The following is a 27,135-nucleotide window of genomic DNA, read 5'->3' on the forward strand; positions in this document are numbered from 1 at the left end:
AAACGACACAGTTTGTCCCTGAAGCCGGCATGAAGGAACACTTCTGGACTTCAGAAAGTAGAAGGGTGAGCTGTGGAAAAGCTTCATCCGCTGCGGTTTTGTTGCGATTAGATTTGTGGTCTCAGAATTGATTCTTGAGTTAAAGGAGGAGGCAGTTTAATTTTCTCACTGAGCCGCAGATGAAATATAAGTGCAGAGCTGCAGGAGGTGTTGGTGAGGACCGGATGGAGTTATGGCTGCAGCACACTTGTGCATCGGAGAAGTTAACAGAGGTGTGGACTTCGACTTGACGAAATTCTTAAAGACTTTGGACTTTACTTTTGACCTGAAAAGACTTCGTACATGACGTCAAACTGAAAGTGTTTGGAGTCAGGAATCACAAAGAAAAAGTGCCAATGATGGAGCCGGGCCAGATGTGGATCCAGCTCCCCACCATTAGCCAAGATCTCCTCCTCTTGTTGCTACAAGCTGCATTTCCCGTGTTGTTTACCTGCTTTTCTTCCACATTCTATGATGACAACAAAAAAAAGCAGCTCTGTCTCATTCAGCTCCACAGCGAGTTGGAGTTTGAATGGTGAGCTTTGCGGTCCTTCTATCGATTTTCAGGTTCAGGATTTACAAACGTCTTTAATGTTTGTTTCATCTTAGCAGTTGTTCGTGCAAACAAACACGTTTTCAAACCATTTAAAAGTCTCACAAATATTTTTACTCTGATTAAATCACATATATGGCCAAACTACTTGTCTCTTACTCATTATCAAAGGTTTAGGGCTTTGGACTCAACTTGGGACTTGCAATACAACGACTTGGTCCCTCCTCTGGAAGTCCAAATGTAGGAGGACCCAGAAAGCGTGGTTGCTCTTCAGAGACACAGAGCTCACTGGAGAGGCCATCTTAGCATCTGATAATCAGGGCTGACTGGCAGTGAGTTAAGGAGAATTCAAATACTGGAGGAGAGGATAACAAGAAGGAAGTACTGCCAAGGAAGGAAGGAGGGAACAGACTGAAGTACTGTGAAGGAAGGAAGGAAGGAAGGAAGGAAGGAAGGAAGGTAGGAAGGAGGAAGACGGAAGGCAGGAGGAAGGAAGAAGGACAGGACCCGGTAAGGCACGGCGTAAGTGAAGAAGGAGGACATTACTTATAGGCAGGCAGACTAGGCTGATATCTGCTCTGAGCTGAGCACGCAGTTTTGTGTAGAACAGGCAGAAGGTTTTCCTGGATCTCCAAAGTGACGCGGTTTCAGGACCGGACAGCGCCACAGGAAGAAGGGAGTTAAAGAAGGAACTAATTAAGGAAAAAATGAACTAGGAAGAAGGAAGGAAGGAAGGAAGGAAGAATGAAGGAAGAAGAAATGAAGGAAGTGATGAAGGAAAAGGACAGGAATGAAGGAAGGAAGGAAGGAAGGAAGGAAGAGAGAATCTGCCTTTTTGTATTCTTTTGATCCATTGTATATATGAAGATTCACTGTATATAACTGAATGCACCTTTCCTACTCTGCACCTTGTTGTATGAGCCGATGTGGCAATTGAATATCTCCATTGTGAGATCAATAAAGCCTATCTTATCCTATCTTATCTTATCTTAGTGAACACAGTTTGTGTAGAGCAGGCAGAAGGTTTTCCTTGATCTCCAGAGTGACGTGGTTTCAGGACCGGACAGCGCCACAGGGAGCTGGAACCTCCCCACGCTTCACCAGACGTGTTTAGCCTCCACAGCAGGTTTCAGTGACTGAAGCAGCAGCTAACGTGTCCACACAGTTAATGATGTTGTAATGTTTGCTGTCATCATGCCTTCCCCCATCTGCATCGCTTTCTGTTATAGAAACAAAAGATGCTGCTGCCGGGGCTGATTGTCAGGAAATCCTTCTGCCTCAAGAACGTGTGTGAAGTCCAGTCGGCTCTCTGATTGTTTTAATCCGCGGGTTCTGTTCAGAACACGTCTGCGTTAAATCCGGTGTCAAAACAAATCACATTTACATCTTTCTGGATGTCACAGCTCCAGCTGAGCACCAAGAATACAAAGAAGCTGTAAACCCTGAATCAGACATTTCTATGATTGAAAATTTCATCACGAGTTTGACACAAACACCTGCTTGGTTGGAATTTTAATTTACATAAACAAGCCAAACACAAATAAGAAGCACAGATTTACTAAAACAAATATATTCTAACAAAATGGTTTCTGCCGAGGTTCAGAAATGTAGGACGATGTGTCCAAACCGTGTCATCTGTCGTCCCGTTCATTCAGACTCTGCTCCTTTGGATTGACTGTTTTAACCCCGTCCTTCTGTTGGACTCCAGATGCTTTGAATCTTTGTTCTCATTATGAGACTCCTGGCTTAGAAAGGACACATAAAATACGCAAAGGAATTTTAAGTAAAAGATTTAAAATTTAGAAGAAAAATGTGTACATGCATGGATGATGTGACCATCATGGTCCGTTTATCATTGCAAAGCATCCTGCTGCCACATATACTGGCATTATTATAAAAAATATAGTTGCATTGTTCATATTACCTTGCAAATAACATTTCTGTACATATAAACTGTCTTTATTTCTTTTAGTTGGTTTGCTGCTACATTCCAAACAAACAAAGGTCACAATATTTCTGTTGCTCTTACATTTTGTATTTTATACCGTCAGTTATTTTCTTTGCACATACTTCCATTTATAAAGTTTCTCTTTAGTCTTCTGCTTTTTTACTATTGAAATTCAGCTACACATTGTGAATGTGCAGCTGAATGACAATAAAGTCTAAGTCTCTGTAACGTAATGCATGCTGTAACGTAACGTAACATCTAGCTGTCAAACGTTTAGTGAGATGAGCTTTGGGAGGCGGAAACTTCTCCTTCTGGACTCAGACATCAGAAGATGATCCTGAAGGAAAGGAGCCAAGATAACGTCCTTCACACCTTGGCACCAACAGCAGCAGCAAAACAAACACTGACACAAGCCAAGACAGATCCAAGCTTTCAGGCTCTTTATGCCACATTCGGACCCTGATGAGCTCAAATCGAGACTCGCCGGACCAGGAAACATTTAAATAACAATCAGTACCTTGTTGAGGCAGGTTAAACCAAAGCCTCGCTCACCTGGTGGGGTCTTCTGCTGCTGCAGCCCGACTGCTTCATGGTGTGGGTCGCATTCAGAGACGTTCTGCTGACCTCGGCTGCAACACGTAGTCACTGCAGTTTCTTCTTGCCTTGCCCGTCAGCCCAGCCTCCTCTCAGCTGTGGCGTTTGATGCTACAGAGAATAGATTGTCTGTAAGCTGATGGTTGTGTGTTAAACTCCCAGCAGGTCATCAGTCTCTGACCAACAATACTTCCACATCCACCATCCCATAAAAATCTTCCCCATTTGTGGGCTGCACGGCGGCACAGCTGGTAGCACCGTTGCCTTGCAGCAGGACGGTCCTTGGTTTGAATCCTAGCCTTAGACGCATGGAGTTGGCATGTTCTCCCTGCGTGTTCTCTGGGTTCTAAAAACATGACAGCATGGTGGGTTGAGGATCAACAGAGAAAACAACTTTGCAGCAATCTCCTGCTGCCCATCCTCACACTTCCTGCTGGGTTTTCTCTCCTTCCTTTATTTTATTTTTCTTAGACCAGAATCGGCTGCCCCTCATTATTAATATATACTGCGTTATAACTTTATTCAACAAAGGTAATGTGACATTTCTGATATTTCAATATATACGTCACAGTCTATGATTACAGCGTTTGTCGCTGACTGACGTTCTGTGTTTCATGTAGTTTTATGCATTTTGTTTTTTTTAAAGAAAGTTTTTCGAAAATGTTGCATTGGAGGAGTTTTTTAAACATGGCAAAATAATTCAATTCAGTTCAGTTTTATTTATATAGCACCAATTCAAACAAGGTTCTTTCCAAAGTCAGACTCCATCAGATCCTCCAGGTTGGTTTAGAAAGTTTCCTCTCTAAGGAAACCCAGCAGGTTGCATCAAGTCTCTCCAAGCAGCATTCACTCCTCCTGAAAGAACGTAGAGCCACAGTGGACAGTCGTCTGCATTGTTGATGGCTTTGCAGCAATCCCTCATACTGAGCATGCATGAAGCGACAGTGGAGAGGAAAACTCCCCTTTAACGGACTGTCATAAGTTTGTACAGGCATCTGTTGAGATCATTCTTGGCAGTCTTCCTAAAGGTTTTGTTTAAGGCGATATAAGTTTTTTTTGCCGTATCGTCCAGCCCTGCTGCCACTCATGTTCAATGTCTTCACCTCATATGTGCAAAACAAGCTCTGCCCCGGTGGTTCTCCAGTGCACTACTCCAGCTGGGACAACAACTGGAAAAATAAATGAAAAGCTGCAAATTTTGCCAGACATCTGTGTTACTGCAGAGCTTTTCTGGCTACAGCTTTCTCTTCTCAGACAAATGAATACTACAAAGTGATGTTTTATCTAATCATCTAATCCGTATTTTATGCAGCGTTAAAATCTGTTCTAGTTTTTTTTATTTAATTTTTTTCTTACACTCCCAGCAACCTCTGCAGTCAGTGTTTATGCTGCTTCATCAGTAGTTCTGCCCGAGGGAATCAATAACATCTCAGCCATTTTTCACTCTCAGATCTTTGATATTTTTCTTTCTAAAAGGCTAAAGCAGAGTTTCACCTGCAGCTTTAAGCCAAATCTCTCAGCTCCAATCAATACTGCGCTGACGGAGCCCAGAATATCTCCGACTCTCTCCTCTTCAATTAAAAACAACCTCGTCGGGACTCTGCGACGAGGCCTGGCAGCAAACGGTGGATTTTAATGGAGGAACGCAGCCGGAGTCCATTTCCTAATGCGGCGCCGGCGTCGTGCCAGAACCTCCAAGCGCCGAGTTCATTTCTTTAATTCAGTGCATCGGCGCCAAGTTTAAAACAGCCGCTGCATTTCCTGATGGAGCCAAACGGCCTGCAGGAACAGGCTTAGGTCCACCTGCAGAAAGTCTGCAGCCTCATCACCAACGGGAGGTTCATCCCCACTCATCATGGCTGGAGATCGCATCAGGTCACAGCTTTTAATCCTTTATAGAGGCTGTTCTTTACCACGGTGAAATGATTATGTAAAAAAACAACTACGCTGTTTTTTAACAGAACAGGCTGGACCTTATAGGGATGATACTAGTCAAACAGGCTCAGATGTGTGTGGACTCTGACTAACATTTGGTTGAAAGTGTTTTTAACCTTGAACTCATCTACAAACTTCTCCATCATGCTTCATAGTTCTGGCTGGAAATTTGCCCATTTTACTTTAAACTGGCTGCTTTCCTGGTACGGGCTGATATTTAGTCCGTTTTATCCATTCAGGAGCCGTTTCTGACCCGGATCATTGTCCAAGTTTTAAAACAAGTTTTAAAACAAGTTTTACCCACCTCATCGTTGGATGGAGGTGATGTTGGGAGAACCTGGAGGTGCTTTGGGTCCACTACTGCAGGCCCTGAGGCAGTCCCACAGCATGATGCCGCCACGTTATGCCTCAACTCAACTACTCCAAGGATACTTTTTGTTATCGGATCGAAAAAGCTCGGTCTGGGTAGAGCTTCAACTTTTTCTCCTGGAGGAGTTTGTTGACCATGCAGATTTTAAAGCAGCTTGAAGGCTTAAATCAAGGCAACTGGACGTTCGCTCAGTTTTTTTGTGAAGCTAAGCTTCAACGTCGAGCCTCCAGAATTAAAGACAACTCCTGGATGGATGTTGAAACAGAAAATCTGAGCAAAGGTCAGTTTGGCTTTGATTTAAGCCTGTTGTGGCTGCCATCACTCAGACGATTGAGAATCTGCACAACAGTCCTATTTCTTGGTCATTCCTAATAATCCCCGCCTTCCTTCTCCTCCCTCTGGAGTGGCTGCCAGTTCCTTCAGCTATGAGATCAAACCGGTGAATCTTTACAGTGTTATGTTGTAGAATCACTCCAGTATGGGTAAAGGGAGATATTAAAAGCTTAAAATAAAAATGGAATTAAAAAAAAGTTAGATTTTCTTGTAATGAGTGTATTTGCCCTTGGTTTGAACGGCTAAATAAGATTATCTCCCAATGGAAAAAGATTTTTACACTTGAAACAGCAACAACTCATCTCCAACATCTTATTCCAGGGTTAAAGATACTTATTACATTAGCAGATAATCTTATTTACCTGCACAAGTAAAGGTAGAATTCATTCATTTCTTACCTTTAGTTGCCTTTTTGCAGTGTGTAACCTTCTGACCATCAGTTCTGCACCAGAACTGTCAGATAAATCACAGATTTTATTTCAGAAATCTCTCCTGTTGGCCTCCACGCTCCGCCGACTCTTCATCCATGTTGGCTTTCAGCATCAGAAGCAATAACCTGGTTATGGGGGGAGGGGTATCTGCACCTTCGGAGCAAACATCTGACTGCTGCCGTGTCTCTTGTGTCTTCACAGATCCTGGTTCTGGTTCAGGAGACGGAGACGGTGAGTCTGGGTGGAATTTTTTTTTCTTTCTATTTAAAGATTTTCATTTCCTGCTTCTCTTCTGTTGCGACTGAAAGTCAAACAGAAATCAATTACAGCCGAGTCTTCATCTGCTCTGCACAAACAGTAGCTGCTGCGTCTGTGAGTCTGTTCTGATGGGAAGAGGGGCGGTTTGGGGGTGCATGTGTGTGCAGACCTCCTCTGATGCATATTAACTCCTGTAATAAAGCCTGAGGGGAGACGTTAAGCCGTCCCTGAGGAGGAGGAGGAGGAGGAACCCCTCTGTCCTGCGGGAGCCAGGCTGGAAGCGTCGGCGATGGCAAGTCTGGCAACGGAGGCGCTGTGCGGCCGCCTGTGAGGACGCCGCCGCGGTCTCTTGTTTGATTTGGCCGCTGCGTGGAGCGTTTATCAGAGGGATGGTACCTCCCCCATATGCACGGTGGTCCGGGTTAACAGGCCGCTGTCAATAAAACCTCTGAGATTAATTACTGGAACAGCCTCCAACTCCACTGTTTGTGCTGTTGCCCCAGTCAGAGATTGTTTCTAAACCAGAAGGTTAAAAATGGGCTCAGCGAGGGAGCAAGTAGGCCACTCTGGTCCCTGAGCCTGACCCTCGACCCCGGGACGCTCTGCAGGCGCCGCACAGTGGCAGCCCGCCGCTTCCCGAGGGACGAGTTAAACGCAGAGGATGAATTTCACTGAAATGGACCAAAATTGGACTCCGCCAAGGCTGCCCTTTGTCACCGATTCTGTTCATAACTTTTATGGACAGAATTTCTAGGCGCAGCCAAGGTGTTGAGGGGATCCGCTTTGGTGGCCTTAGGATTGCGTCTCTGCTATTCGCGGATGACGTGGTCCTATTGGCTTCATCAGGGCGTGATCTACAGCTCTCACTGGAGCGGTTCGCAGCCGAGTGCGAAGCGGCCGGGATGAAAATCAGTGCCTCCAAATCCGAGACCATGGTCTTGAACCGGAAAAGGGTAGAGTGCCTTCTCCGGGTTGGGGAGGATGTGCTGCCCCTAGTGGAGGAGTTCAAGTATCTTGGGGTCTTGTTCACGAATGAGGGGAAGATGGAGCGGGAGATCGACAGGCGGATTGGTGCAGCGTCTGCTGTGAAGCGGGCGCTGTACCGATCCGTTGTGGTGAAGAGAGAGCTGAGCCAAAAGGCGAAGCTCTCGATTTACCGGTCGATCTACGTTCCTACCCTCATCTATGGTCACGAGCTTTGGGTCGTGACCGAAAGAACGAGATCCCGGATACAAGCGGCTGAAATGAGTTTTCTCCGTAGTGTGTCTGGGCTCTCCCTTAGAGATAGGGTGAGGAGCTCAGTCATCCGGGGAGGACTCAGAGTAGAGCCGCTGCTCCTCCACGTCGAGAGGAGCCAGTTGAGGTGGCTCGGGCATCTGGTCAGGATGCCTCCTGGACGCCTCCCTGGTGAGGTGTTCCGGGCACGTCCCACCGGGAGGAGACCCAGGGGAAGACCCAGGACACGCTGGAGGGACTATGTCTCCCGGCTGGCCTGGGAACGCCTTGGGATTCCTCCTGAGGAGCTGGCCCAAGTGGCTGGGGAGAGGGACGTCTGGGCCTCCCTACTGAAGCTGCTACCCCCGCGACCCGACCCCGGATAAGCGGAAGACAACGGACGGACGGACGGACGGACCAAAATGCAACGAAGAGTACAGATAAAGGAAGAACACCAAAGTTCTCCTCGGTGTAAATGTTTCTAACGTGACATTAACGGCAGATTTTGGTAACAACCCGAGTATTTTATTCACTTTTGTTCACAGCAGGGGGAATCGTGTGTGTGAGGAGCCTCAAGGCTTCATTTCACATGAAACCACTACCGGCCAAATGCATAATGAGCAAAAAATGAAGCTTGCCTCCGTTTTTATCCTTCAGAGCTCTTGGGAGTTATCATTAATAAGTGATACCCATTAATGCATCTTATCACACGTTTATATTAAAATATTTTGACATGTTCTGTGAGTATTTTTTCTAACTACGATATGGCTGTGTATGTTTTTCTGTCACTTTAATGAAATGTTTTGGACTTAAACAGACAGCTAAAGTGCAACTTGAGCAATGATGTGAAAAACGGGAGATTCCATCCAGAAATAAGAGTTTTTGGTTTTAATAGATTATTTTGTTGAAAACAGCAGTTATTTATTTATTTTAGCTATTTTTACTAAGAAAAATTCAATTAAAAATATGTGCAATGATCTACAGTGCACAGAAGAAGAAAATCCAAAACAAAACCATCTTTTTTTACAAAAACTCCAACTATGATAAAACATTTAGTAACTAAAACCGATGACTTTGAATCTAGAGTGGAGGGGGATGTAGGGCCAGGATGCTGATGGTCTGGAATATCTGAAGCTTTTCCTACAGTTGCCTGATGAGGTGGTCTCTAGCTAACTATTGGTCCTGGCTTTGTGATCTCCACCTGAAAAAATTTACTCTGACATTTTCATGAGGGGAATGACTTTGGAGGCAGAAACATTTTCCTCTGCAAATATCAGCAGCCCTTTTCTGGAGCCCCAGACCTGAACTAGTCCTGGATGGAAGGACGATGCTCTCTGCAGATGTGATAGTCTGGACCGGTTCTGTTGAGGACGAGCAGAACCAGGCAGTGATGGACTGAAGGATGGCAGAGGAGAAGATGACCCGCAGCTCCTGGTTGGACTCCTTCAGTCCAGTCTGGGGGGGGGGCCCTTCAGTGTTTGATGATATGACAACGTGCATCTGGTAAAAGTTTGCTGCATGTTTCTGGCTATTATATCTTATTTATACCTTACAGAACTATTAAAAAGACAGTAGCGAATGAAAGGAGCCATAAAGGTAAAAGAGCTCCCATTGAAGAGGTTTGGTTTCAGCTTTAACGGGACTGAGACAGAGAAAGGAAATCAGCTGTTGGGTTCAGATAAAAATAAGTTCTGATGTTAGAGAAAAAAACAACTGGGAACAAAGCAGCCGTCAGAGCTCTGAATAATTCATGGACCGGATTGAGAATGACTTCCACAGAGAAAATCCAGCTGCTGATCTTCCTCCACCTGAGGTTCAGACGCCGTTTAATCCAAATGAAATCTGTCTGACTGTCGTTAATGTTGCCGCTCTGATCGTCATTAAAACCTGGAAACATTTGGATATGTGCCCGCCGTCCTGCCTGGCCTGAAGGAGCGTCCTGCTGCTGGAGGCGGAGTCTCACCCTCACAGACAAACACATCAGATCCCAGAGTCTTTGCTGCGGTAAAGTTTGTGCACCCTGGGCTCATTTCTAGTCCGTCCTTCCAGGTCACGAAACACAAGCTGCCGTCTTTCACTTTATCCACATTTCATGTGACGTTAAAGCAAATATTTAGTTGGGGAAATGAGAGACATTAGAAAACTGTGATTCTGCATGGATACGTCCTTCCTTCTGGTGACCCCACTGGGTTTCTGTCAGGCCAAGTCCTGGACTTTGATTAGGACGTTCTGACACTGTATTGATCCTCATGTTCTCCCATCTTTCCTGTATTTGGATTTAAAGCTTGATCTTAAATAAAATCCTCATCTTCGGCTTTCTAGCTGAAGGGTTTGGTCCAGAGCTGATTGGTATTCAGAGCTTCTCCTGATCTAGTTGCATCTGAAGAAAAGGAATCCCAGAGCATCACTCCGCCTCCACCGTGCTTCGCTGTGAATGTGGGCCGAAGGTTCAGATTTAGTTTCATCAGAACATCACAACAAGTTCCTCCCCGCGGCGTTTTTAGCCCGGCCTGGACGATTTCTCCTGTTCTCCAACAAGCCAGGACTAAAAGGAGGATACAGGATGCGGCATGTAGATGATCAGACCAGAAGTTCCTGCAGCTCCTTCTGCTGGTATTTTCCACACCGTGTCGTATTAAATAGTTTCAGTCAGTGAGAAGCCCTCCCCTAACAGCTGTCTGCAGCATAACTGATGATGGGGATGATAATCTGCATCTGTTTAATGCAACGAGGTCTGTCTGCGGCGGGGACCAAAACGCTACGCCTCTGCACAAACATCGCTTTTTTATTAGTGAAGAGTCGCCCCTTTGCACCAGATATTAAACAAAGCTGAACAGGAAACAACAACAGCAGCCAGAGGGGGGGGGGGCGTCCTGCTGTCAGCAGAAACAAAGACGCCTCTCTGCTGCAGATCCTCGTCAATCGATCGAGCGCCGACTGAGCGCTCCATGTTCGATACCTCCACACACAGCAGGCCGATCTGTCAGGCAGCGCCACACACACACACACACACACACACACACACACACACACACACACACACACACACAGCTCCCCTTAAAGCAGCCCTTTGGCCATTAAGGAGGTGGACATCCATGTGAACACCTCTGCAGTTTAGCTGCATCGATCCTTCCGGTGATTTTTGTTTTTCACGTGCGTCTCTGCAGTAAAACATCCAGGATCTGAGCAGAAAGACGTCAGCAGAGCCGTCAGGAAATATCTGCAGCGTATCTCCATGAATGGACTCTTTTCTTTGCTACGGCTGATTTATTTCCCTCCTTTGAACTCCCAGCTGACTCTTTGTGCATCATTAATAATATCTGAATTGTATTACACATGGACGGAAACTCATGGGAATTAATCTGAGCTCTTTGACAAATGATCTGATTCTTTCTTCTTTGTTTCTTTTTATTTTTCATGGCCAGTAATTGTTAAATCCTCAGATAATATGGGACGGTTTTCTAATTCTGACAGAATGTGGAGCTTCTTTACCTCCAGAAAATGGACCCAGGCCTGATTTGATTTAAAGTGAGATACCACGAGCGACCACTAGGGTTCAAGGGCACCAGAGAGGATTGCCAACTTTTCTGAAAGGGCAAAATGTAGCTAAGGCTCAGGACCCTTTAGCCAAAGCATTCACCATGATCAGTTCTGTCTGAATAGTGCAGTCAGTGATGGATGGCTAGTTTAGCCCAGGAACGCCTCAACGTCCCTTACCTAAGAACCCTTAAGGTATCCCACAATTCTTTGCGTGACATGATGTATCAGCACAGCCCACCACACAGAAATCAACGAAAAACTCCAGAGATATTTTGTAGTTTCTTTTTGGAAGGCTGTAGGCCTGGATTTGAAGGAAACGCACATGAACGAATCTGATCTCGCGAGCTTTCAAGGTTTCCCTCGCAGATCAGTCTGGCTACTCTCCGTTAAAGAAAATTTGGAGCCGTTCACCAAACAAACGTCCAATCAGCGTTGGCTTTGAGGCGGGTTGAGGTGTGATGCAACGAGAAGATCGCCAGTTCAGTCTAAAGAACATGGCGGCTTCAGCCGATGAAACTAGCGTTAGCGTAGCTATCGAGCAAGTTTTATCGGAATTACAGAGTATTTCTTCACTGAAAGAAGAACAAAACACTGCTCTGGAGGCTTTTCTCAGAGGAAAAGATGTTTTTGCTCTTCTCCCGACTGGTTTCAGCAAGAGCTTGTGGTTGTGTTTTCGTCGTCGCTGTTAGTACGTCATATGCTTCGTTGATCTGATTGGTTTATTTGGCCCGTCTATCACCAACATAGGCCAATCAGCTAACCAGTATTTTCGCCCCTTCCCAAAATTACTTCAACGGAAGGTTTCCAGATGGATATGCGGAGCAAATCTATCTGGCGGAGTCAGGTTACATGAACGATGCGTTTCCGACAAAAATGCATCGCCCGGCGTTGACGTCGGCGTTGAAGGCTGTCCGATTTCAGCTCGGCAGTCCAGAGCTCCTCTCCTCCCCACGATGAAGTTCTGACTGTGGACCCATGAAAGGTCAAGGAGCTAGGAGCTGTAATTTAGGGTGTTCAGACGGAGCCTCAGAGTTTAATTTCTACCTCTAAACACGGCCGCCAGTTTCCAGTTCCTGTCAGGTTTGAGCCTTAGCGGCTTCTGGGTTCTTCCTGAATGTCTTTTATTGTCTTTAGGATTAAAACCCAAAAATACGGAATCCCTTCACCTGAAGACAGATAACGTGACGTGCTGCTGTGTTCTTTCCTCACGTTGTCCAGGATCACGTCCTCTCTTGCTTCTTGTTGCTTCTCCCGTCAGGTTTCTGCTGCTTTCTGCTAAATTTTAAAGACTAATTGGCAGGGAGGTTGCTACATTTTCCCGTGGATTAGTTTCCTTCTCCCTGCCGGATTCAGCCTCTCTTCTGCTTTGCAGCCAAATTGCACCTGATGAATCAGGGAAAACGGCTCCGCTGATGAAAGGCAGCTCTGAATAATCCCCGGGGCTCCGTGGCACTTGATGTTGCAGCAGATCATCCGTTGCGAGCGCCGCAGGAGAATGGACGTCATCAAGCGAGATGGCATTAAACGCTTCCCCTGTAATGATAATAACAATATCCCACGACGGTAATGGGCCGCCGACGAGCTTCAGGAGGCTCTTCACACGCTCAGCCGTGTCTGATAGAAAAGCTGAGCTGTGGCGCGTCTCGATGGCGGGACGCCGCCCCGGGGTAAACGGCCAACCGCAGCAAAAACAGACGGGAGCTGGAGGGTGTTGTCAAAACGAAATTAAGTCATTCTTCTGGAAAAATAACAAAAGCAGAACAGATAGAAACGACAAAAAGCTACTTAGCACAGTTAGCGGTGAAGATCTTGGTGCACAAACAGACGCAGCGGTGAAATTAAAGAGGATTTTAAATGTTGGAGCGGAGAGGAGGATTAAAGGGTCACAGGGAAAAAAACGGCACGTTTCCTTTAAGGAGGCATTAGTTTAGACTTTCAGGGACTTTCTGGACGTTTGTTTCATCTGCTGCTGCTTTACAACCATAGCATCTCCTTAAGAAGCACGATTCAGACTGAAAGGGAAGGTAAACTAAAGGCAGAAGGCGATAATGCACGTTAAGGCATTTGTCGGACACCGTGTGTTTCTGACCGGGGGAAACAAAGAGAAGGAGGCCGCTGCTGTTCCTCATCCTGCTGCTGTTCCTCATCCTGCTGCTGTCTCCAGAGACGTGCATCTTCTCCCTGATGAGCCGGAGACTAACAAGCAGCGACCCTTCGTGGGTCCGCCTCACTCCAAACCGATTAAGCTGGCTGATGGTAGAAAGTGGAGCACCTCAGACCTGCGGGGCAGCTCTAACTCTCGCCATAGGGAGCTGCTTCCATGATGGATCCCCAGCTGCTCTGGGGTTCATCAGGAGGAATATTCTCCTGAGGAAGGTGGGATCACTTCTTTGCTCCTCTGTCAGAATGATGAAGAGTCGGGTCTACAGGTCCATCTGGACCTCCTAACGTCAGCCAGAAAGTCCTAATGATGACGACCACCCTACTGATGGCTATCAGCTAACGTAGAAATGGGATTAGAGCTCTGACTGGTTGTGCAGTTCTAGCCATGTTTGACTTTACCATCTTTAATTTTACAATCTTTAATTTCATAATGTTTTATTTTTGAATGTTTGATTTTACAGAGTTTGACTTTATAATCTTTAATTTTACAATGATTAATTTTATAATGATTGATTTTATAATGCCAAATCGCTTTGTAATGTAATATACTAATAATAATAATCTTTATTTCACATATGTTCCAGTGAAACATGTCCTCTGCATTTAAGCCGTCCTCTGTGCGCAGCGTTCTTCGGCTGAGGGTCTTGCTCAGGGACCCAGGGAGGCCGTGTGTGGGATTCAAACCAGGGAACGTGCAGCCTGTGCTGTAACCCTGCTATAAAAGCGGTCCACCCTGACACAGCAGCTCCACGTCTGCCCTGATTGCTTTAGTTGTTACTTCTCCACCTGCTTTTCTAATTTACAAGAAAAAACGGTTTTGGTTTCTGGACCTTGTTTGTGGTTTTGATCTGACACAGTGGGGAAAAAATGTCAAAAGGAAAGATTAAGTGCAACCTCGGTAAGCAGGAGTGTAAAGAAATGCACGCTGTCGTGACGCCTTCTCTGTCTGTCTGCTGGTCCACCAGATGAAGAAGGCTCGGCCTCAGACGTTGGGAAGAAGTTCACCAAGTGCAGCACGTGTAAATATGGAGCCGAGTGTGACGAGGACTCGGAGGACGTCTGGTGAGCAAAGGAAAAACTCTACGCTCTAACGCTTGTCTCGTGAATGTCCGTGGATTGATCTCCTTATGCAGGAGCAGGAATCCAGGGGAGCCGAGCAGATGTCTGCTGTAAAGAGAAGCAGATGTATTTTAGACTGAGCACGGAGCCTCCGCTGGGCTGTGAGCAGCTGGCTGGTGCTGCCGTGTCCCTGGGATTCATTTCAGGCTGATTTAAGAGGGAATTACTCAGCCACAACATCGATTTTAATTTCTAAAAGCTTAACTGATCTGGGCCAGAACATCTCACACGTCTGTTATTATGCATAGGTCGTATACACAGAAACTCTGATTGTTGCCCCAAATATGCTAACGTCTCCCTGCAAATGTTGCAAACATTGCGTTTATACAAAATTCTGCATAAATCTTTTCTAACCTTAATGCTGTGATTTTCTATCTTTAAAGCAGTCCAGGCCTTTGCTAACACAACTAAATAATCTTAAAATTAAATTTAGTTATACAACGGTGCTGCTAAACACGATACTGATCCCAGACGACACGATTTGAAAGATAAACTCAGCACTGACTTATTTTGTCATAACTAATTAGTATTGCAGGCAAGGTAAAAGCAAAGTTGTTGCAAAAAATGATTGAACAAGGACGTTTATATTTGCTTTTTAAAGTTTAAGCTTAAGGCTGAGTGTCTCTCATCGTGGCAACGTGAAGCTGCTCATTAAACAGTGAACAGCTGCTTCAAACTGACTTTTTAGGGAGACTTCCTGCAGAAAGACTCCTGATATTTTCTTTGGTTGTCCGGTGCACCAGAACACCACATTTTCTGCTTTGCTTTCAATTTTACAAGACGTCCTGAACGTCCTGAACGTCGCTGCGGATCAACCAGCAGGTTTCCCTGTGGGAGTTTAAACCGTTCAGCTACAGCGGAGCGTTTGCTGCTCGCCCAGCGCTCTGCAAACTTTACCAAACACATCTAAGATCTGCTAACGTCTTTTCGTTTTAGATAAATATCTACTATATGAAATCTGTTAAAGAATCACCGTTTTATTTCAGCTTTTTAGGTGTTAAAATGAAGCAAAACACAACTTTTGCAAAAAGAGGATGAATACATTTTGATATTTGTGAAAAATGTGGAGGACAAAAATAAATTCAGTTTTTTGTTTCATTCTGTTGTGGAAATTCAATGTAATTATTTTATGAAAAACTTGTTTTATAAATATGTAGGAACATTAGTTGTTTCCTTCTCATTTTTAATGAACGTTATTAAGAGCAAACATGGACGATCCAAAGAGCCTCTGGTGGCTCTGGAGCTGCAGGCTGCAGACCCTGACCTAGAGAATGTTTTTTAATATTTACTCATTTTTAACATTTTCTCTCCCTATTCGGCACAGAAGGTTTATTGTGGTTGGATAATTTTTGGCCTTGTCGATTTAAAGCTTAGTCTTATTGGACTATTTTCAGTCAGGTTTTCAACTTCTTTCCCAACCTTAAAACACAACAGAAACATTTTTGAGGAGCAGCTTTTTGTAAATTTGAGGAACAACTGACCAGAACTCAGAAGAAAACCTGAGAGAATCACAACGAGGTTTCTGGAAATGTTGGGCGACACATTCAGGCTGTGGTTTACTACTGTTGGAGCCTTATCTATGCTGCTTTTTTACACTACCGCTAGAAAAAAACAAGTAGGCTTTAATTTATTAGGTCCCCAAAGGGCCATTTGTTTGCAGCAAGTAATAGTAGTAATAATAGCCGCCATTACATAATCACACAAACAATACAGACAATAGACAGAAGGATAAGAAGCAGCTTATAAGAGTTAAAGGAGATAAATCTAAAACTCACATTTGCAAAATATAAAAGGCTGGAACTACGACTTGAAGTAAAGATCAACGATAAAAGCTGAAGTTAAAATTAAAGATGAAGTGCAGCAATTTAGATCAAATAAATGAATGAATTTAAACTAACCTTAAGGTAAACGTAGATTTAGTTTCACATTATTAAGAGTAAACTCTGTTTTACTTTGTTAATCTACTGTAACACATTATAAATGTGAAGAAGTAACCTCAACCATACAGCTATGAAGCGTCCTGGTTTAATACAGCTCACACGCTGATTTTACAACCTGCTACATCAAACCTGGACTATTTTAATTCTTTATAATCAGGAAGTCCACAAAATGCTTGATCTCAGACTTCCAGCAGGAATACGGCACACACGGCTTTCACGCAGCAGACAACCAGGTCCTGCTCTCCAGGGGACAGAAGGTGACGTCTGTCCTCGTTAGTGTCCAGGCTAACGAGTTAACGCGCCTCATGAACGCCCCGTTCCGTTAAAACGGGTTTGTTTCCTGTTTTAACTGGGTTACCAGGAACTTGTCTGTGTTTCCTGGTGGATTCTGCTGACCCCAGATCAGACGGCTGAGGCACAGAGTGACGTTCATACATGTTCCCACACATGTTCTGCAGGAGGTGGTGGGTTGATCTGCGGCTCTGCTGTGATGAAGTCACTTCCTGCTGAAGCTGCCCTGTTTTCCTCACTCTAAAGGAATCCAGACAAAGAGCCTTTTCTCTAAAAAGCCGCTCCTCTGATGATCCATAAACGTTCCCATCCAACCTGCTGCCTGCTCGGGACTTCTGTGCTTTTCAAATGCAACTAAGAGCTGCACTCAACCACAATAAAAGGAACTATTAGTTTTCTGTGCAGCGTCTCTGAAGACTAAAATAGCATTAGACATAGCAGAGGGAAAACTAAACACTCTTCTCTGATTGTTTGACCTTCGTTACAGAAGTTCTGTTGTGAAGGAGTAGGTTTATTCCACAAAAACATATTCTGATATAAAAGATTTATCTCAATGTTTGAAGGAAGCAGAGTCTAATATAACAGAAAGTCTATCTAAACTGTCCATTAAATTGTATAGAAAAAAAACATTAATTATTTCCTGAAGCGTTAGTTAGAGAAGGTTTCCAGAGACTCTTTGTGTCTTGAAGCAGTCGGTGGAGGATTAATGAGCTGTGTCATCATTTCTCCACCTGCTCTTTAGTTAATGACTCGGTGCTAATGGCGGCTGCCTGTCAGAAATGGGTTCATCCATTTCCTGCCATGTGGTTCTGATGGTTGACCTCTGACCCCAGGTGCATATGCAACATCGACTGCAGCGGCCACAACGAGAACCCGGTGTGCGCTACGGACGGAAACTCCTACAACAACCCCTGCCTGGTGCGAGAGGCGTCGTGCATGAAGCAGGAGCAGATAGACGTCAAACACCTGGGACGGTGCCTCGGTAAGGCCGCCTCCACACACCAGGAAATAACACTCACCTCACAAATAACGCCTCTGTTACAACAAAAACAGATGCATCTTCAATTATATCAAATTTGTTTCTGCCCACATTCTGTTTAAATCAATTTAACTCTCATGCAGTCCTGAGCACTCAGGTTCATACCCACTCGTTTAAAATCCAATTAAAATCATGACACAGCACTATAGAAAATGCTGATTGGTTTATTTATCTTTGTTCTTTATTTATATGGCACTGCTGCATACAGCAGATTGAGCAAAGTGCTTCACAGGTACATTAAGATGATAAAAAAAATGAAAGCAATAATTAATAAACACGACATCACCATTAGATATTAAAGGGATCCACGATTAGTTGGAACAATAAACTTTATTAGAAAAATATCTACTTTAGATGTAAAAACAATACTGTAAGAGGTTTAGTTTTTATAAATATACAAAAAAATATTGTCACACGGACATCAGCATGTTGTTTACTTAGCAATGCATTCTGGGTAAATGATACTAGATCTCCAGCGCCGTCCAACAAAAACAGCAATGAGCGCCGTTAAACCTTTTCAGTTTAAACCGGAGCAAGTTAAAATTTATGACAATGTAGTAATAATAATAATATCAATAATAATAATAAGAAGAAGAAGAAGAAGAAGAAGAATAACAATAATAACAATAATAATAATGATAACATGTTGAATGAGACATACCGCTTGACGACTGTTTGATCCAGAAAGTAGCGCTCTGTGTACAAACATGTAAGGTTCAGGTTTTTAAGTCTTTTAAGCTTCTCTTAGAGAAGATAGCATGTCATTAGAGAAAGCATCAAACAGAAAGAATAGCGTGTTTAAGATGTAATTAGACTTTGATATTTGGCTGATAAAAGCAAAATTCACAGCTGATAGCATTCATGTTAAAACACAGGATATTCTGTTTTTGTCTAATCAGATGTGAAATATTTTTACACAGCTTTAAGCTATAATTGAGCGCAGATATGGGGCTAATGGTTTGGTCTTTAAACTGGTGCTGATCCACGTTCAATAGTAAAATAAAATCTGGTGATCTGATCCCATGGAGCAGAAGCAGGAGGATTTAGCTTCTGGAAAACATTTAGCGGCGTTTTGTTTCCTTCAGACAGATCTGGCATGTGTTTGCAGTAATGAGAATGTTTTTCTGTTCTGAAGGGAGCTTCTCCTAATTTTATTTCACTTTCTGTGTTCTTGTACATGTCTTTCTTTTCTTCCACTTTTTATTTGTTTAAACTGTTATCCTTTTCATCCAAGTCCATTTTTATTCCTTATTTCTTCTAATTTTGGACTTTTATTGTATTTTGTATCTCCCCTGTAATATTTACTCTGTGTATGCGTTTGTTTGTTTTTGTCGTGTTTTATTTTCTGTAGATTATAGCTAATAGTAATAGTAATAGTAATATAGTCATTAAGACCTAAATTGATGATTTGCTCCTGATTAAGAAAAAGATAATCTGACTTTTTTTTACTTTTGGGTTTTTCTGTTTTGGGTTTTTCTTTTTTTTCATATGCCTGAAAGAGATCAGGGATCTCTTTCAGGCATATGTTTCCTTTTTCATCGTACATCTGCATGACTTTCTGTTTGTTTTTCTTCAATCTTTATGTTCTTTTTCTTTATTTCACAATTTTCATAAACCCTTCAGGTTGAATCATTGTTGCTGCCACTTAAATCTTCTCCCTGAAATGTTCTCTAACTCTCAAACAGGGCAAAAAGAATCCTCATAGATTCACAGACGCAGTGAGAAGGAGGACTGATGGTGTTTGACTCCCGCTGATCGCTGCGGGCTGCAGCACCATGACGCTTCAGTAAATCAGCCTCGTTACTGAAACCATGTCAGTCAAATTAATGCATCTGATCACCGGCGTTTTCAATTAGGAAACAAACCAAGCATGCCGGAGCGGGGCTGTAATGTGGAGTTATTAATGCAAACCTCATCAATGCGCTGCAGCAATCTGACACACAGGGAAGGTTCTGGAAAGCAGCGTTAACATCATGTTTTACATTTGGAAACTTTGGTTTCCTCAGAAATGCTGGATTCTTTTCAACAAACTGCAAAGACAACATTTGCATCTTTCCATCCTGTGTCTAAATGTGGTTTTGGTGCAAACAAATGTTCATTTTCTCCTCCAGCAGACAAACAGCAGCTTAACTGTTCGTTTAATGTGGTACGCCGTGTAATGTTCCGTTGTGGTTTTGGTTATTTTCAGTTAGTCGACTTTTCTGTTTTAGGATTTATTTCTGTGTTGTGTCGTTTTGTATTGGATTTATCCTTAACCGGTATTAGTCTTTATTTCAGCTAGTGTTGGTCCAGTCTTTGTCTTGCTTTTTACCTTAGGTTTAGTCAGTGTGCTCCGTTTATTATTTCCACCTGTGTTGGTCAATTAGTCCCGCCCTGCTCTTTTGTTCCGGTCATCTATTTAAGCCCGCTTTAGTTTTTGGTTTGTTGTCAGGACGTCTTGTGTTATCCCCCATGTCCAAGTTCCCCGGTAAGAGTTCTTTCCCTTCTGTTTTTTGTTTAGCCTGCCTGTCCGCTTGCCCGTTTTACTTTCGGCTCGTCTGCTTTTTGAGTTTGCCTTGTTGTGTTGCCTGGAGCCAAGTCTTTTGTCCCCTGGACCTTTTGCTAATAAACCCCTTTTTTAAAGCTTCAGCTCTGTGTCTGGCTAACATTTGGGTTCTCCTTATTCAAATCATTACATTACGTCCTGACCCCCATGAACCCCAAGCCGACACGTTATCTCCTTTCTGGAGGAGCTAAGCTCACTCAGCCCGGCGCACCACTATCCTCCCACTCTCAAGGCTGTTGTTCATTGGACTTACCCTGTCAGTCCGCCTCATCGCCGTTCATCCCGGATCCGGACCTTTTTCTGGAGGTCGACGCCGAGATGATCTGGGAGCTCCGTCCCGACTTATTCCCTGAGTCGGTCCCGTTTCCCCCTCCTGACGCGGAGGCGAATGAGTCTTCGCTGGCAGTTCCGTCCCGTCGGGAGGAACCGGCATCCCCGCTAGCCCCGCCGTCTCGCCGCCGAAGGAGGAAGCGCTCGTCTGCCGGCCCCCCATCCAGCAATGGCGGGCAGCCGCCCGATGAGCCAGTCCGGCCTCACCCGACTGCCGAGTCTCTGGCTCGACCCACTTCCGGTCCAGCAGACAGGAGTTCCTCGCTTCCCAGAGTTGAGAGGCCTACAGCTCCCCCTGCTGGCGTCCGTGACTCGGAGTACTTGACATTGGAGAGCAAAATAAGAACTTTTGCCCCCATCATCAAACGTCTCAGGGAGGCTCTACTGATCCAATATTCTGAGGAGCTGGAGAAGAAGTTAAAGGAAGTTGAGGGTCATTATAGGACTGCACTACAGGCTTTCTACAGCCGACCCGAGTCTGTCCTCGAGGGTCTGGCCGACGCCCCGGCTCCTGAGTCTCTCTCCGAGGGTCTGGCCAACCCCTCGACTCCCATCAAGCCCAAGTTCCGAGAATTGGTCCAGGAGGACTTGGCGTCACCCAAGTCACAGGAGGGGGTCCAGCAGAAACTGCTGCCACAGACGTCCGACGTAGGAACCCAGAAGGGTCCGTCGCAGATGTCCGACGTGGGAACCCAGAGGGGTCCGTCGCAGATGTCCGACGTGGGAACCCAGAGGGGTCCGTCGTTGACGTCCGACATGGGAACCCAGAGGGGTCCGTCGCAGACATCCGACGCGGGAACCCAGAGGGGTCCGTCGCAGACATCCGACGCGGGAACCCAGGGGGGTCCGTCGCTGGCGTCCGACGTGGGAACCCAGATTGGTCCGGCGCTGACGTGCGACGTTGGAACCCAGGGTGGTCCGTCGCGGACCTGTGACGTTGGAACCCAGGGGGATCCTTCGCTCTTCGGTCATCCAGGACCTCAGAAGGGGGTGCAACAACCGGGAACCCCTGGAGACCTAGAGCCTCATGGTGTTCTTTACAAGTCCAGACCCCAGATAGCCCTCATGGACAGCCAGCTCTGGGAGAGACTTTATTGGACGTCTCTTTCTGATACCCTCCAGGAGTTGATTCTGAGACTCCTGGTGGCTAAGGGTCTGACTTTGGTGCCTGAAACCTGCAGCCCGGGGTCTCCTGAAACCTGCAGCCCGGGGTCTCCAGCAGCCTGTAGCCAGGCCCCCACCTCAGCAGCCTGTAGCCAGGCCCCCACCTCAGCAGCCTGTAGCCAGGCTCCCACCTCAGCAGCCTGTAGCCAGGCTCCCACCTCAGCAGCCTGTAGCCAGGCTCCCACCTCAGCAGCCTGTAGCCAGGCTCCCACCTCAGCAGCCTGTAGCCAGGCTCCCACCTCAGCAGCCTGTAGCCAGGCTCCCCTTTCAGTCGCCTGTAGTCAGGCTCCCCCTTCAGTCGCCTGTAGTCAGGCTCCCCCTTCAGTCGCCTGTAGCCAGGCTTCCCCTTCAGTCGCCTGGAGCCAGGCTTCCCCTTCAGTCGCCTGTAGCCAGGCTTCCCCTTCAGTCGCCTGTAGCCAGGCTTCCCCTTCAGTCGCCTGTAGCCAGGCTTCCCCTTCAGTCGCCTGTAGCCAGGCTTCCCCTTCAGTCGCCTGTAGCCAGGCTTCCCCTTCAGTCGCCTGTAGCCAGGCTTCCCCTTCAGTCGCCTGTAGCCAGGCTTCCCCTTCAGTCGCCTGTAGCCAGGCTTCCCCTTCAGTCGCCTGTAGCCAGGCTTCCCCTTCAGTCGCCTGTAGCCAGGCTTCCCCTTCAGTCGCCTGTAGCCAGGCTTCCCCTTCAGTCGCCTGTAGCCAGGCTTCCCCGTCTGTCGCCTGTAGTCAGGCTCCCCCTTCGGTCGCCTGTAGTCAGGCTCCTTCGTCTGTCGCCTGTAGTCAGGCTCCTTCGTCTGTCGCCTGTAGTCAGGCTCCTTCGTCTGTCGCCTGTAGTCAGGCTCCTTCGTCTGTCGCCTGTAGTCAGGCTCCTTCGTCGGTCGCCTGTAGTCAGGCTCCTTCGTCGGTCGCCTGTAGTCAGGCTCCTTCGTCGGTCGCCTGTAGTCAGGCTCCTTCGTCGGTCGCCTGTAGTCAGGCTCCTTCGTCGGTCGCCTGTAGTCAGGCTCCCCCTTCGGTCGCCTGTAGTCAGGCTCCTTCGTCTGTCGCCTGTAGTCAGGCTCCCCCTTCGGTCGCCTGTAGTCAGGCTCCTTCGTCTGTCGCCTGTAGTCAGGCTCCTTCGTCTGTCGCCTGTAGTCAGGCTCCTTCGTCTGTCGCCTGTAGTCAGGCTCCTTCGTCTGTCGCCTGTAGTCAGGCTCCTTCGTCGGTCGCCTGTAGTCAGGCTCCTTCGTCGGTCGCCTGTAGTCAGGCTCCTTCGTCGGTCGCCTGTAGTCAGGCTCCTTCGTCGGTCGCCTGTAGTCAGGCTCCCCCTTCGGTCGCCTGTAGTCAGGCTCCCCCTTCGGTCGCCTGTAGTCAGGCTCCCCCTTCGGTCGCCTGTAGTCAGGCTCCCCCTTCGGTCGCCTGTAGTCAGGCTCCCCCTTCGGTCGCCTGTAGTCAGGCTCCCCCTTCGGTCGCCTGTAGCCAGGCTCCTTCGTCCGTCGCCTGTAGCCAGGCTCCTTCGTCCGTCGCCTGTAACCAGGCTCCTTTTTCAGTCGCCTGTAGCCAGGCTCCCGCACCGGGAACCAGTGACCAGGCGCCGCCGTCTTTAGTCTTTAGTTTGACGCCTTCCCTACCCTGTAGTCCGGCGCCGGATTCTGTCTTCTCTCTCTCCAGACCTCGCCGCCGGCCTCCTAGATTCCTGCTCCGCCGCCGGCCTCCTAGATTCTTGCTCCGCCGCCGGTCTCCGAGGTTCCTGCTCCGTAGACGGCCTCCTGGACGTCCGCCGGAGAGCCTAGCATGCCGGGGCCGTCCGCCAGAGAACCTGTCACGCCGGGGTCGTCCGCTAGAGAACCTGTCACGCCGGGGCTATCTGCCGGAGAACCTGTCACGTCTGGTCCGTCCGCCAGGACGACCGCCGGAGAACCTGTCACGCCGGGGCAGTCCGCCGGAGAACCTGTCACGTCTGGGCCGTCTGCCGGGACGACCGCCGGAGAACCTGTCACGTCTGGGCCGTCTGCCGGGACGACCGCCGGAGAACCTGTCACGTCTGGGCCGTCCGCCGGGACGACCGCCGGAGAACCTGTCACGTCTGGGCCGTCCGCCGGGACGACCGCCGGAGAACCTGTCACGTCTGGGCCGTCCGCCGGGACGACCGCCGGAGAACCTGTCACGTCTGGGCCGTCCGCCGGGACGACCGCCGGAGAACCTGTCACGTCTGGGCCGTCCGCCGGGACGACCGCCGGAGAACCTGTCACGTCTGGGCCGTCCGCCGGGACGACCGCCGGAGAACCTGTCACGTCTGGGCCGTCCGCCGGGACGACCGCCGGAGAACCTGTCACGTCTGGGCCGTCCGCCGGAGAGCCTCTCACGCAGGGGCCCCCCGCCGGGAAGACCGCCAGACTTCCTGATTCGCTGGGGTCGTCCGCCGGGAAGACCGCCGGACTCTCTGTTGGGGGAACTGTTTTGGGAGATTTTCTGTTAGTTTGGATTCGCCCGATGTGGGTTGTTTTCTGTTTTGGACTCTTGTTTTGGTTGTTTTGTCTTTTTTTTTTCTGACCCTCCTGCCTGTAGCCCCCTCCACCCGCCCGGTCAGACTTTTATTTAGTTTCTTTGTAGAGACGTAAGGGCGTCTAGAATCCGCCCTTGAGGGGGGGGCTCTGTAATGTTCCGTTGTGGTTTTGGTTATTTTCAGTTAGTCGACTTTTCTGTTTTAGGATTTATTTCTGTGTTGTGTCGTTTTGTATTGGATTTATCCTTAACCGGTATTAGTCTTTATTTCAGCTAGTGTTGGTCCAGTCTTTGTCTTGCTTTTTACCTTAGGTTTAGTCAGTGTGCTCCGTTTATTATTTCCACCTGTGTTGGTCAATTAGTCCCGCCCTGCTCTTTTGTTCCGGTCATCTATTTAAGCCCGCTTTAGTTTTTGGTTTGTTGTCAGGACGTCTTGTGTTATCCCCCATGTCCAAGTTCCCCGGTAAGAGTTCTTTCCCTTCTGTTTTTTGTTTAGCCTGCCTGTCCGCTTGCCCGTTTTACTTTCGGCTCGTCTGCTTTTTGAGTTTGCCTGGAGCCAAGTCTTTTGTCCCCTGGACCTTTTGCTAATAAACCCCTTTTTTAAAGCTTCAGCTCTGTGTCTGGCTAACATTTGGGTTCTCCTTATTCAAATCATTACACGCCGATGTAAGAACGTCCAACATTTGCTCCCGTTTATTGGTTTCTCTGGTCTATGCCGACTAAAAGTGGAAAATCTCAGGCTGATGAGCGGCTCTATTGTACAATGAGCTCTAAAACTGTTACCTATACTTTAGAAATCCACACACTGCCGTTAGAGTCGACTGAGGAATACTGAAAAACATGTTGCTAAACACCCTGCATGCTGTGATGAAAGCGCATGCAGACAAAGAGTTTTTGACCAAAAACAGTCTTTTAGTTCACGCTGCATTGGTTAATCTTTAACTAAATACGCCCTGAAGTGATTCCACTGTGGATGTTGTGTAAGCTAAAGGTCAAGTGTCAAGCTAAAAGCCGTAAATGTTTTAGTTTTAGCTCCCACTAAACACCTGAACTCTTCCTGAATCTAGACGTTGGTTCTTTTTCTGAATCAGCTCATGTTCCAGCAGCGTAGCAGCAGAACAAAGTTATTTATCATATATTCATCCAACCATCTTCATTTATTCCTCTTTCAAATGTTGAACATTTTGGACAGGTGAGCTTCTCATAAACGTCTCAGCCATTCGATCCGTGATTTACACGTTTTATCACTCCCGTCACCCACAACTCCTGCACATCTGTGTAAGTTAACAACACATACAGTCACCGACTGCCTGGTAAGGCAGCAACCAGTCCATTTGTGTATCTAGACGTGGTGACGATGGGTTCGCCGTACTGCAGGAGCACCTTAGGGGATTCACATCATGGGTGTCCATCCAGCAAATCTGTTGATTTCACGTCTCTGAGGAATGTTTCTGACACCTTAGTGAATCGATCCGATGAAGAATACGGGCAGTTCTGGATGTAAACTAGAGGTCCAACCTGGAACTAGCAAGGTGGAAATGCAGACGTGTGTTTTTATTTTATCCTCCAAGCTCCATTTGTAAAACAATGTGGTATGAAGAGCCGAGTGAACAAGGACAGCAGAGAAGGACACGACTAGTTCTAGAGAACTGAAGGGCAGCAAAGATTGACACGCTTCTGACTCTAGAGCCAGGTCTAAGAACCGGGTTAGAGCCTCATGTGGGAGAGTTTAAAATCGTGGGGTTGTGTCATGAGTGGGGAACACCAGATAGATCCAGCTGAGTGGAGAACACCTTCAGATTCCTTCCCAGACCAGCTGGAGCGGCCAGCAGACGGCCAGATGACGGAAACACGGCTGGATGGAGTCTGGTCTTTGTTTGCTGCCTGATGTTATCGACCAGAAGCCGCCCGTCTGCATGCAGCTTTTACCCAAACCGGGGGGTTTATTAAACATTATGAGGCGACCCCAGCCTTTCCTATCAGGCAGATTCCTTTCTGCTACTAACGACAGCGCTCGGCTGAGTCACCCTCTTCACGTGTCGCTGTCTCAACGTACTCGCCGTGATCCCAGACAAGATAAAGGGATTAAAGGTCTTTCTGAGTGTCAGCGTTTTAGAGTGCAGAAATATTAAAAGGATTTAGGAAGGCTTGTTTCTCCGTGGTATCGCTGCAGAGCAGAGACGCCCTTTGGCTCGTTCATTAACCCCGCCATTAACCAGAAAGGATTGAATCTGCTGTGGGTTTTTTTTTTTGCACTTGCAGCCCGTCTCTGATGTAAGGTTTTAAAATATGAAGGAGAATGTCTTGCGGAGGATGAGTCAGAGCTATTTTGATGCTCTGGGAGGTGTGAGCGTTGCATACGGACCTGATTTGCAGTCGCAGCTTGATGCCTGCTGTAGTTCAAAGCCTGAGCCGACGCCCAGACTTGCTGCGGCCTCGGCGAGCTCGCGGTCTCTCCTCACATCAGATTTATGCTGATAGACTCACTTTGAATCTCAACATGTCAGCCTGCCACAGTCGTGCAGCTGCAGGTCCTAACACGCCGGGATTTATGGATTTCTTGTCAGCGTCTGCGGCTTTGAGGTGGCCCATGACCAAGAGCCTGGTTGGCTCGGGGCGGTGCCGGTGGCGGCAGGAGGGAGGTAAGGCGGTGGCGTGTGGTTGTGTGACACCCTGAGGTGACGAGCACCTGGCCCCGTCTGCTGATCTGCTGTCACTTCAGCCCAGATGAAGCCCAGAGACCCCAATTCAAGGAGAACACAGACAGGATAGAGCAAAATGGATGCAGTGCTTCACTGATGCAAATGACAACTGGGTCTGAACCGGGTCCAGAGCTACGGGAGTCACTGTGGGCGAACAT

At 47.0% G+C, this 27,135-nt stretch overlaps 1 protein-coding gene across 2 annotated transcripts in view; it reads left to right on the forward strand.

The window, feature by feature from the left end:
* The window catches only part of tmeff1b (transmembrane protein with EGF-like and two follistatin-like domains 1b), a 96,800-nt gene that overhangs the window by 54,805 nt on the left and 14,860 nt on the right, over positions 1-27,135 (forward strand). For both annotated transcript variants that reach the window (XM_012856168.3, XM_036131334.1), the window contains exons 4-6: positions 6,405-6,434; positions 14,345-14,441; positions 17,563-17,711. In XM_012856168.3, coding sequence (XP_012711622.1) covers positions 6,405-6,434; positions 14,345-14,441; positions 17,563-17,711 — 276 coding nt within the window. The remainder of the gene's footprint in view (positions 1-6,404; positions 6,435-14,344; positions 14,442-17,562; positions 17,712-27,135) is intronic.

This window comes from Fundulus heteroclitus, unplaced genomic scaffold, assembly GCF_011125445.2.
Source record: "Fundulus heteroclitus isolate FHET01 unplaced genomic scaffold, MU-UCD_Fhet_4.1 scaffold_42, whole genome shotgun sequence".
In the NCBI taxonomy this organism is placed as follows: Eukaryota; Metazoa; Chordata; class Actinopteri; order Cyprinodontiformes; family Fundulidae; genus Fundulus; species Fundulus heteroclitus.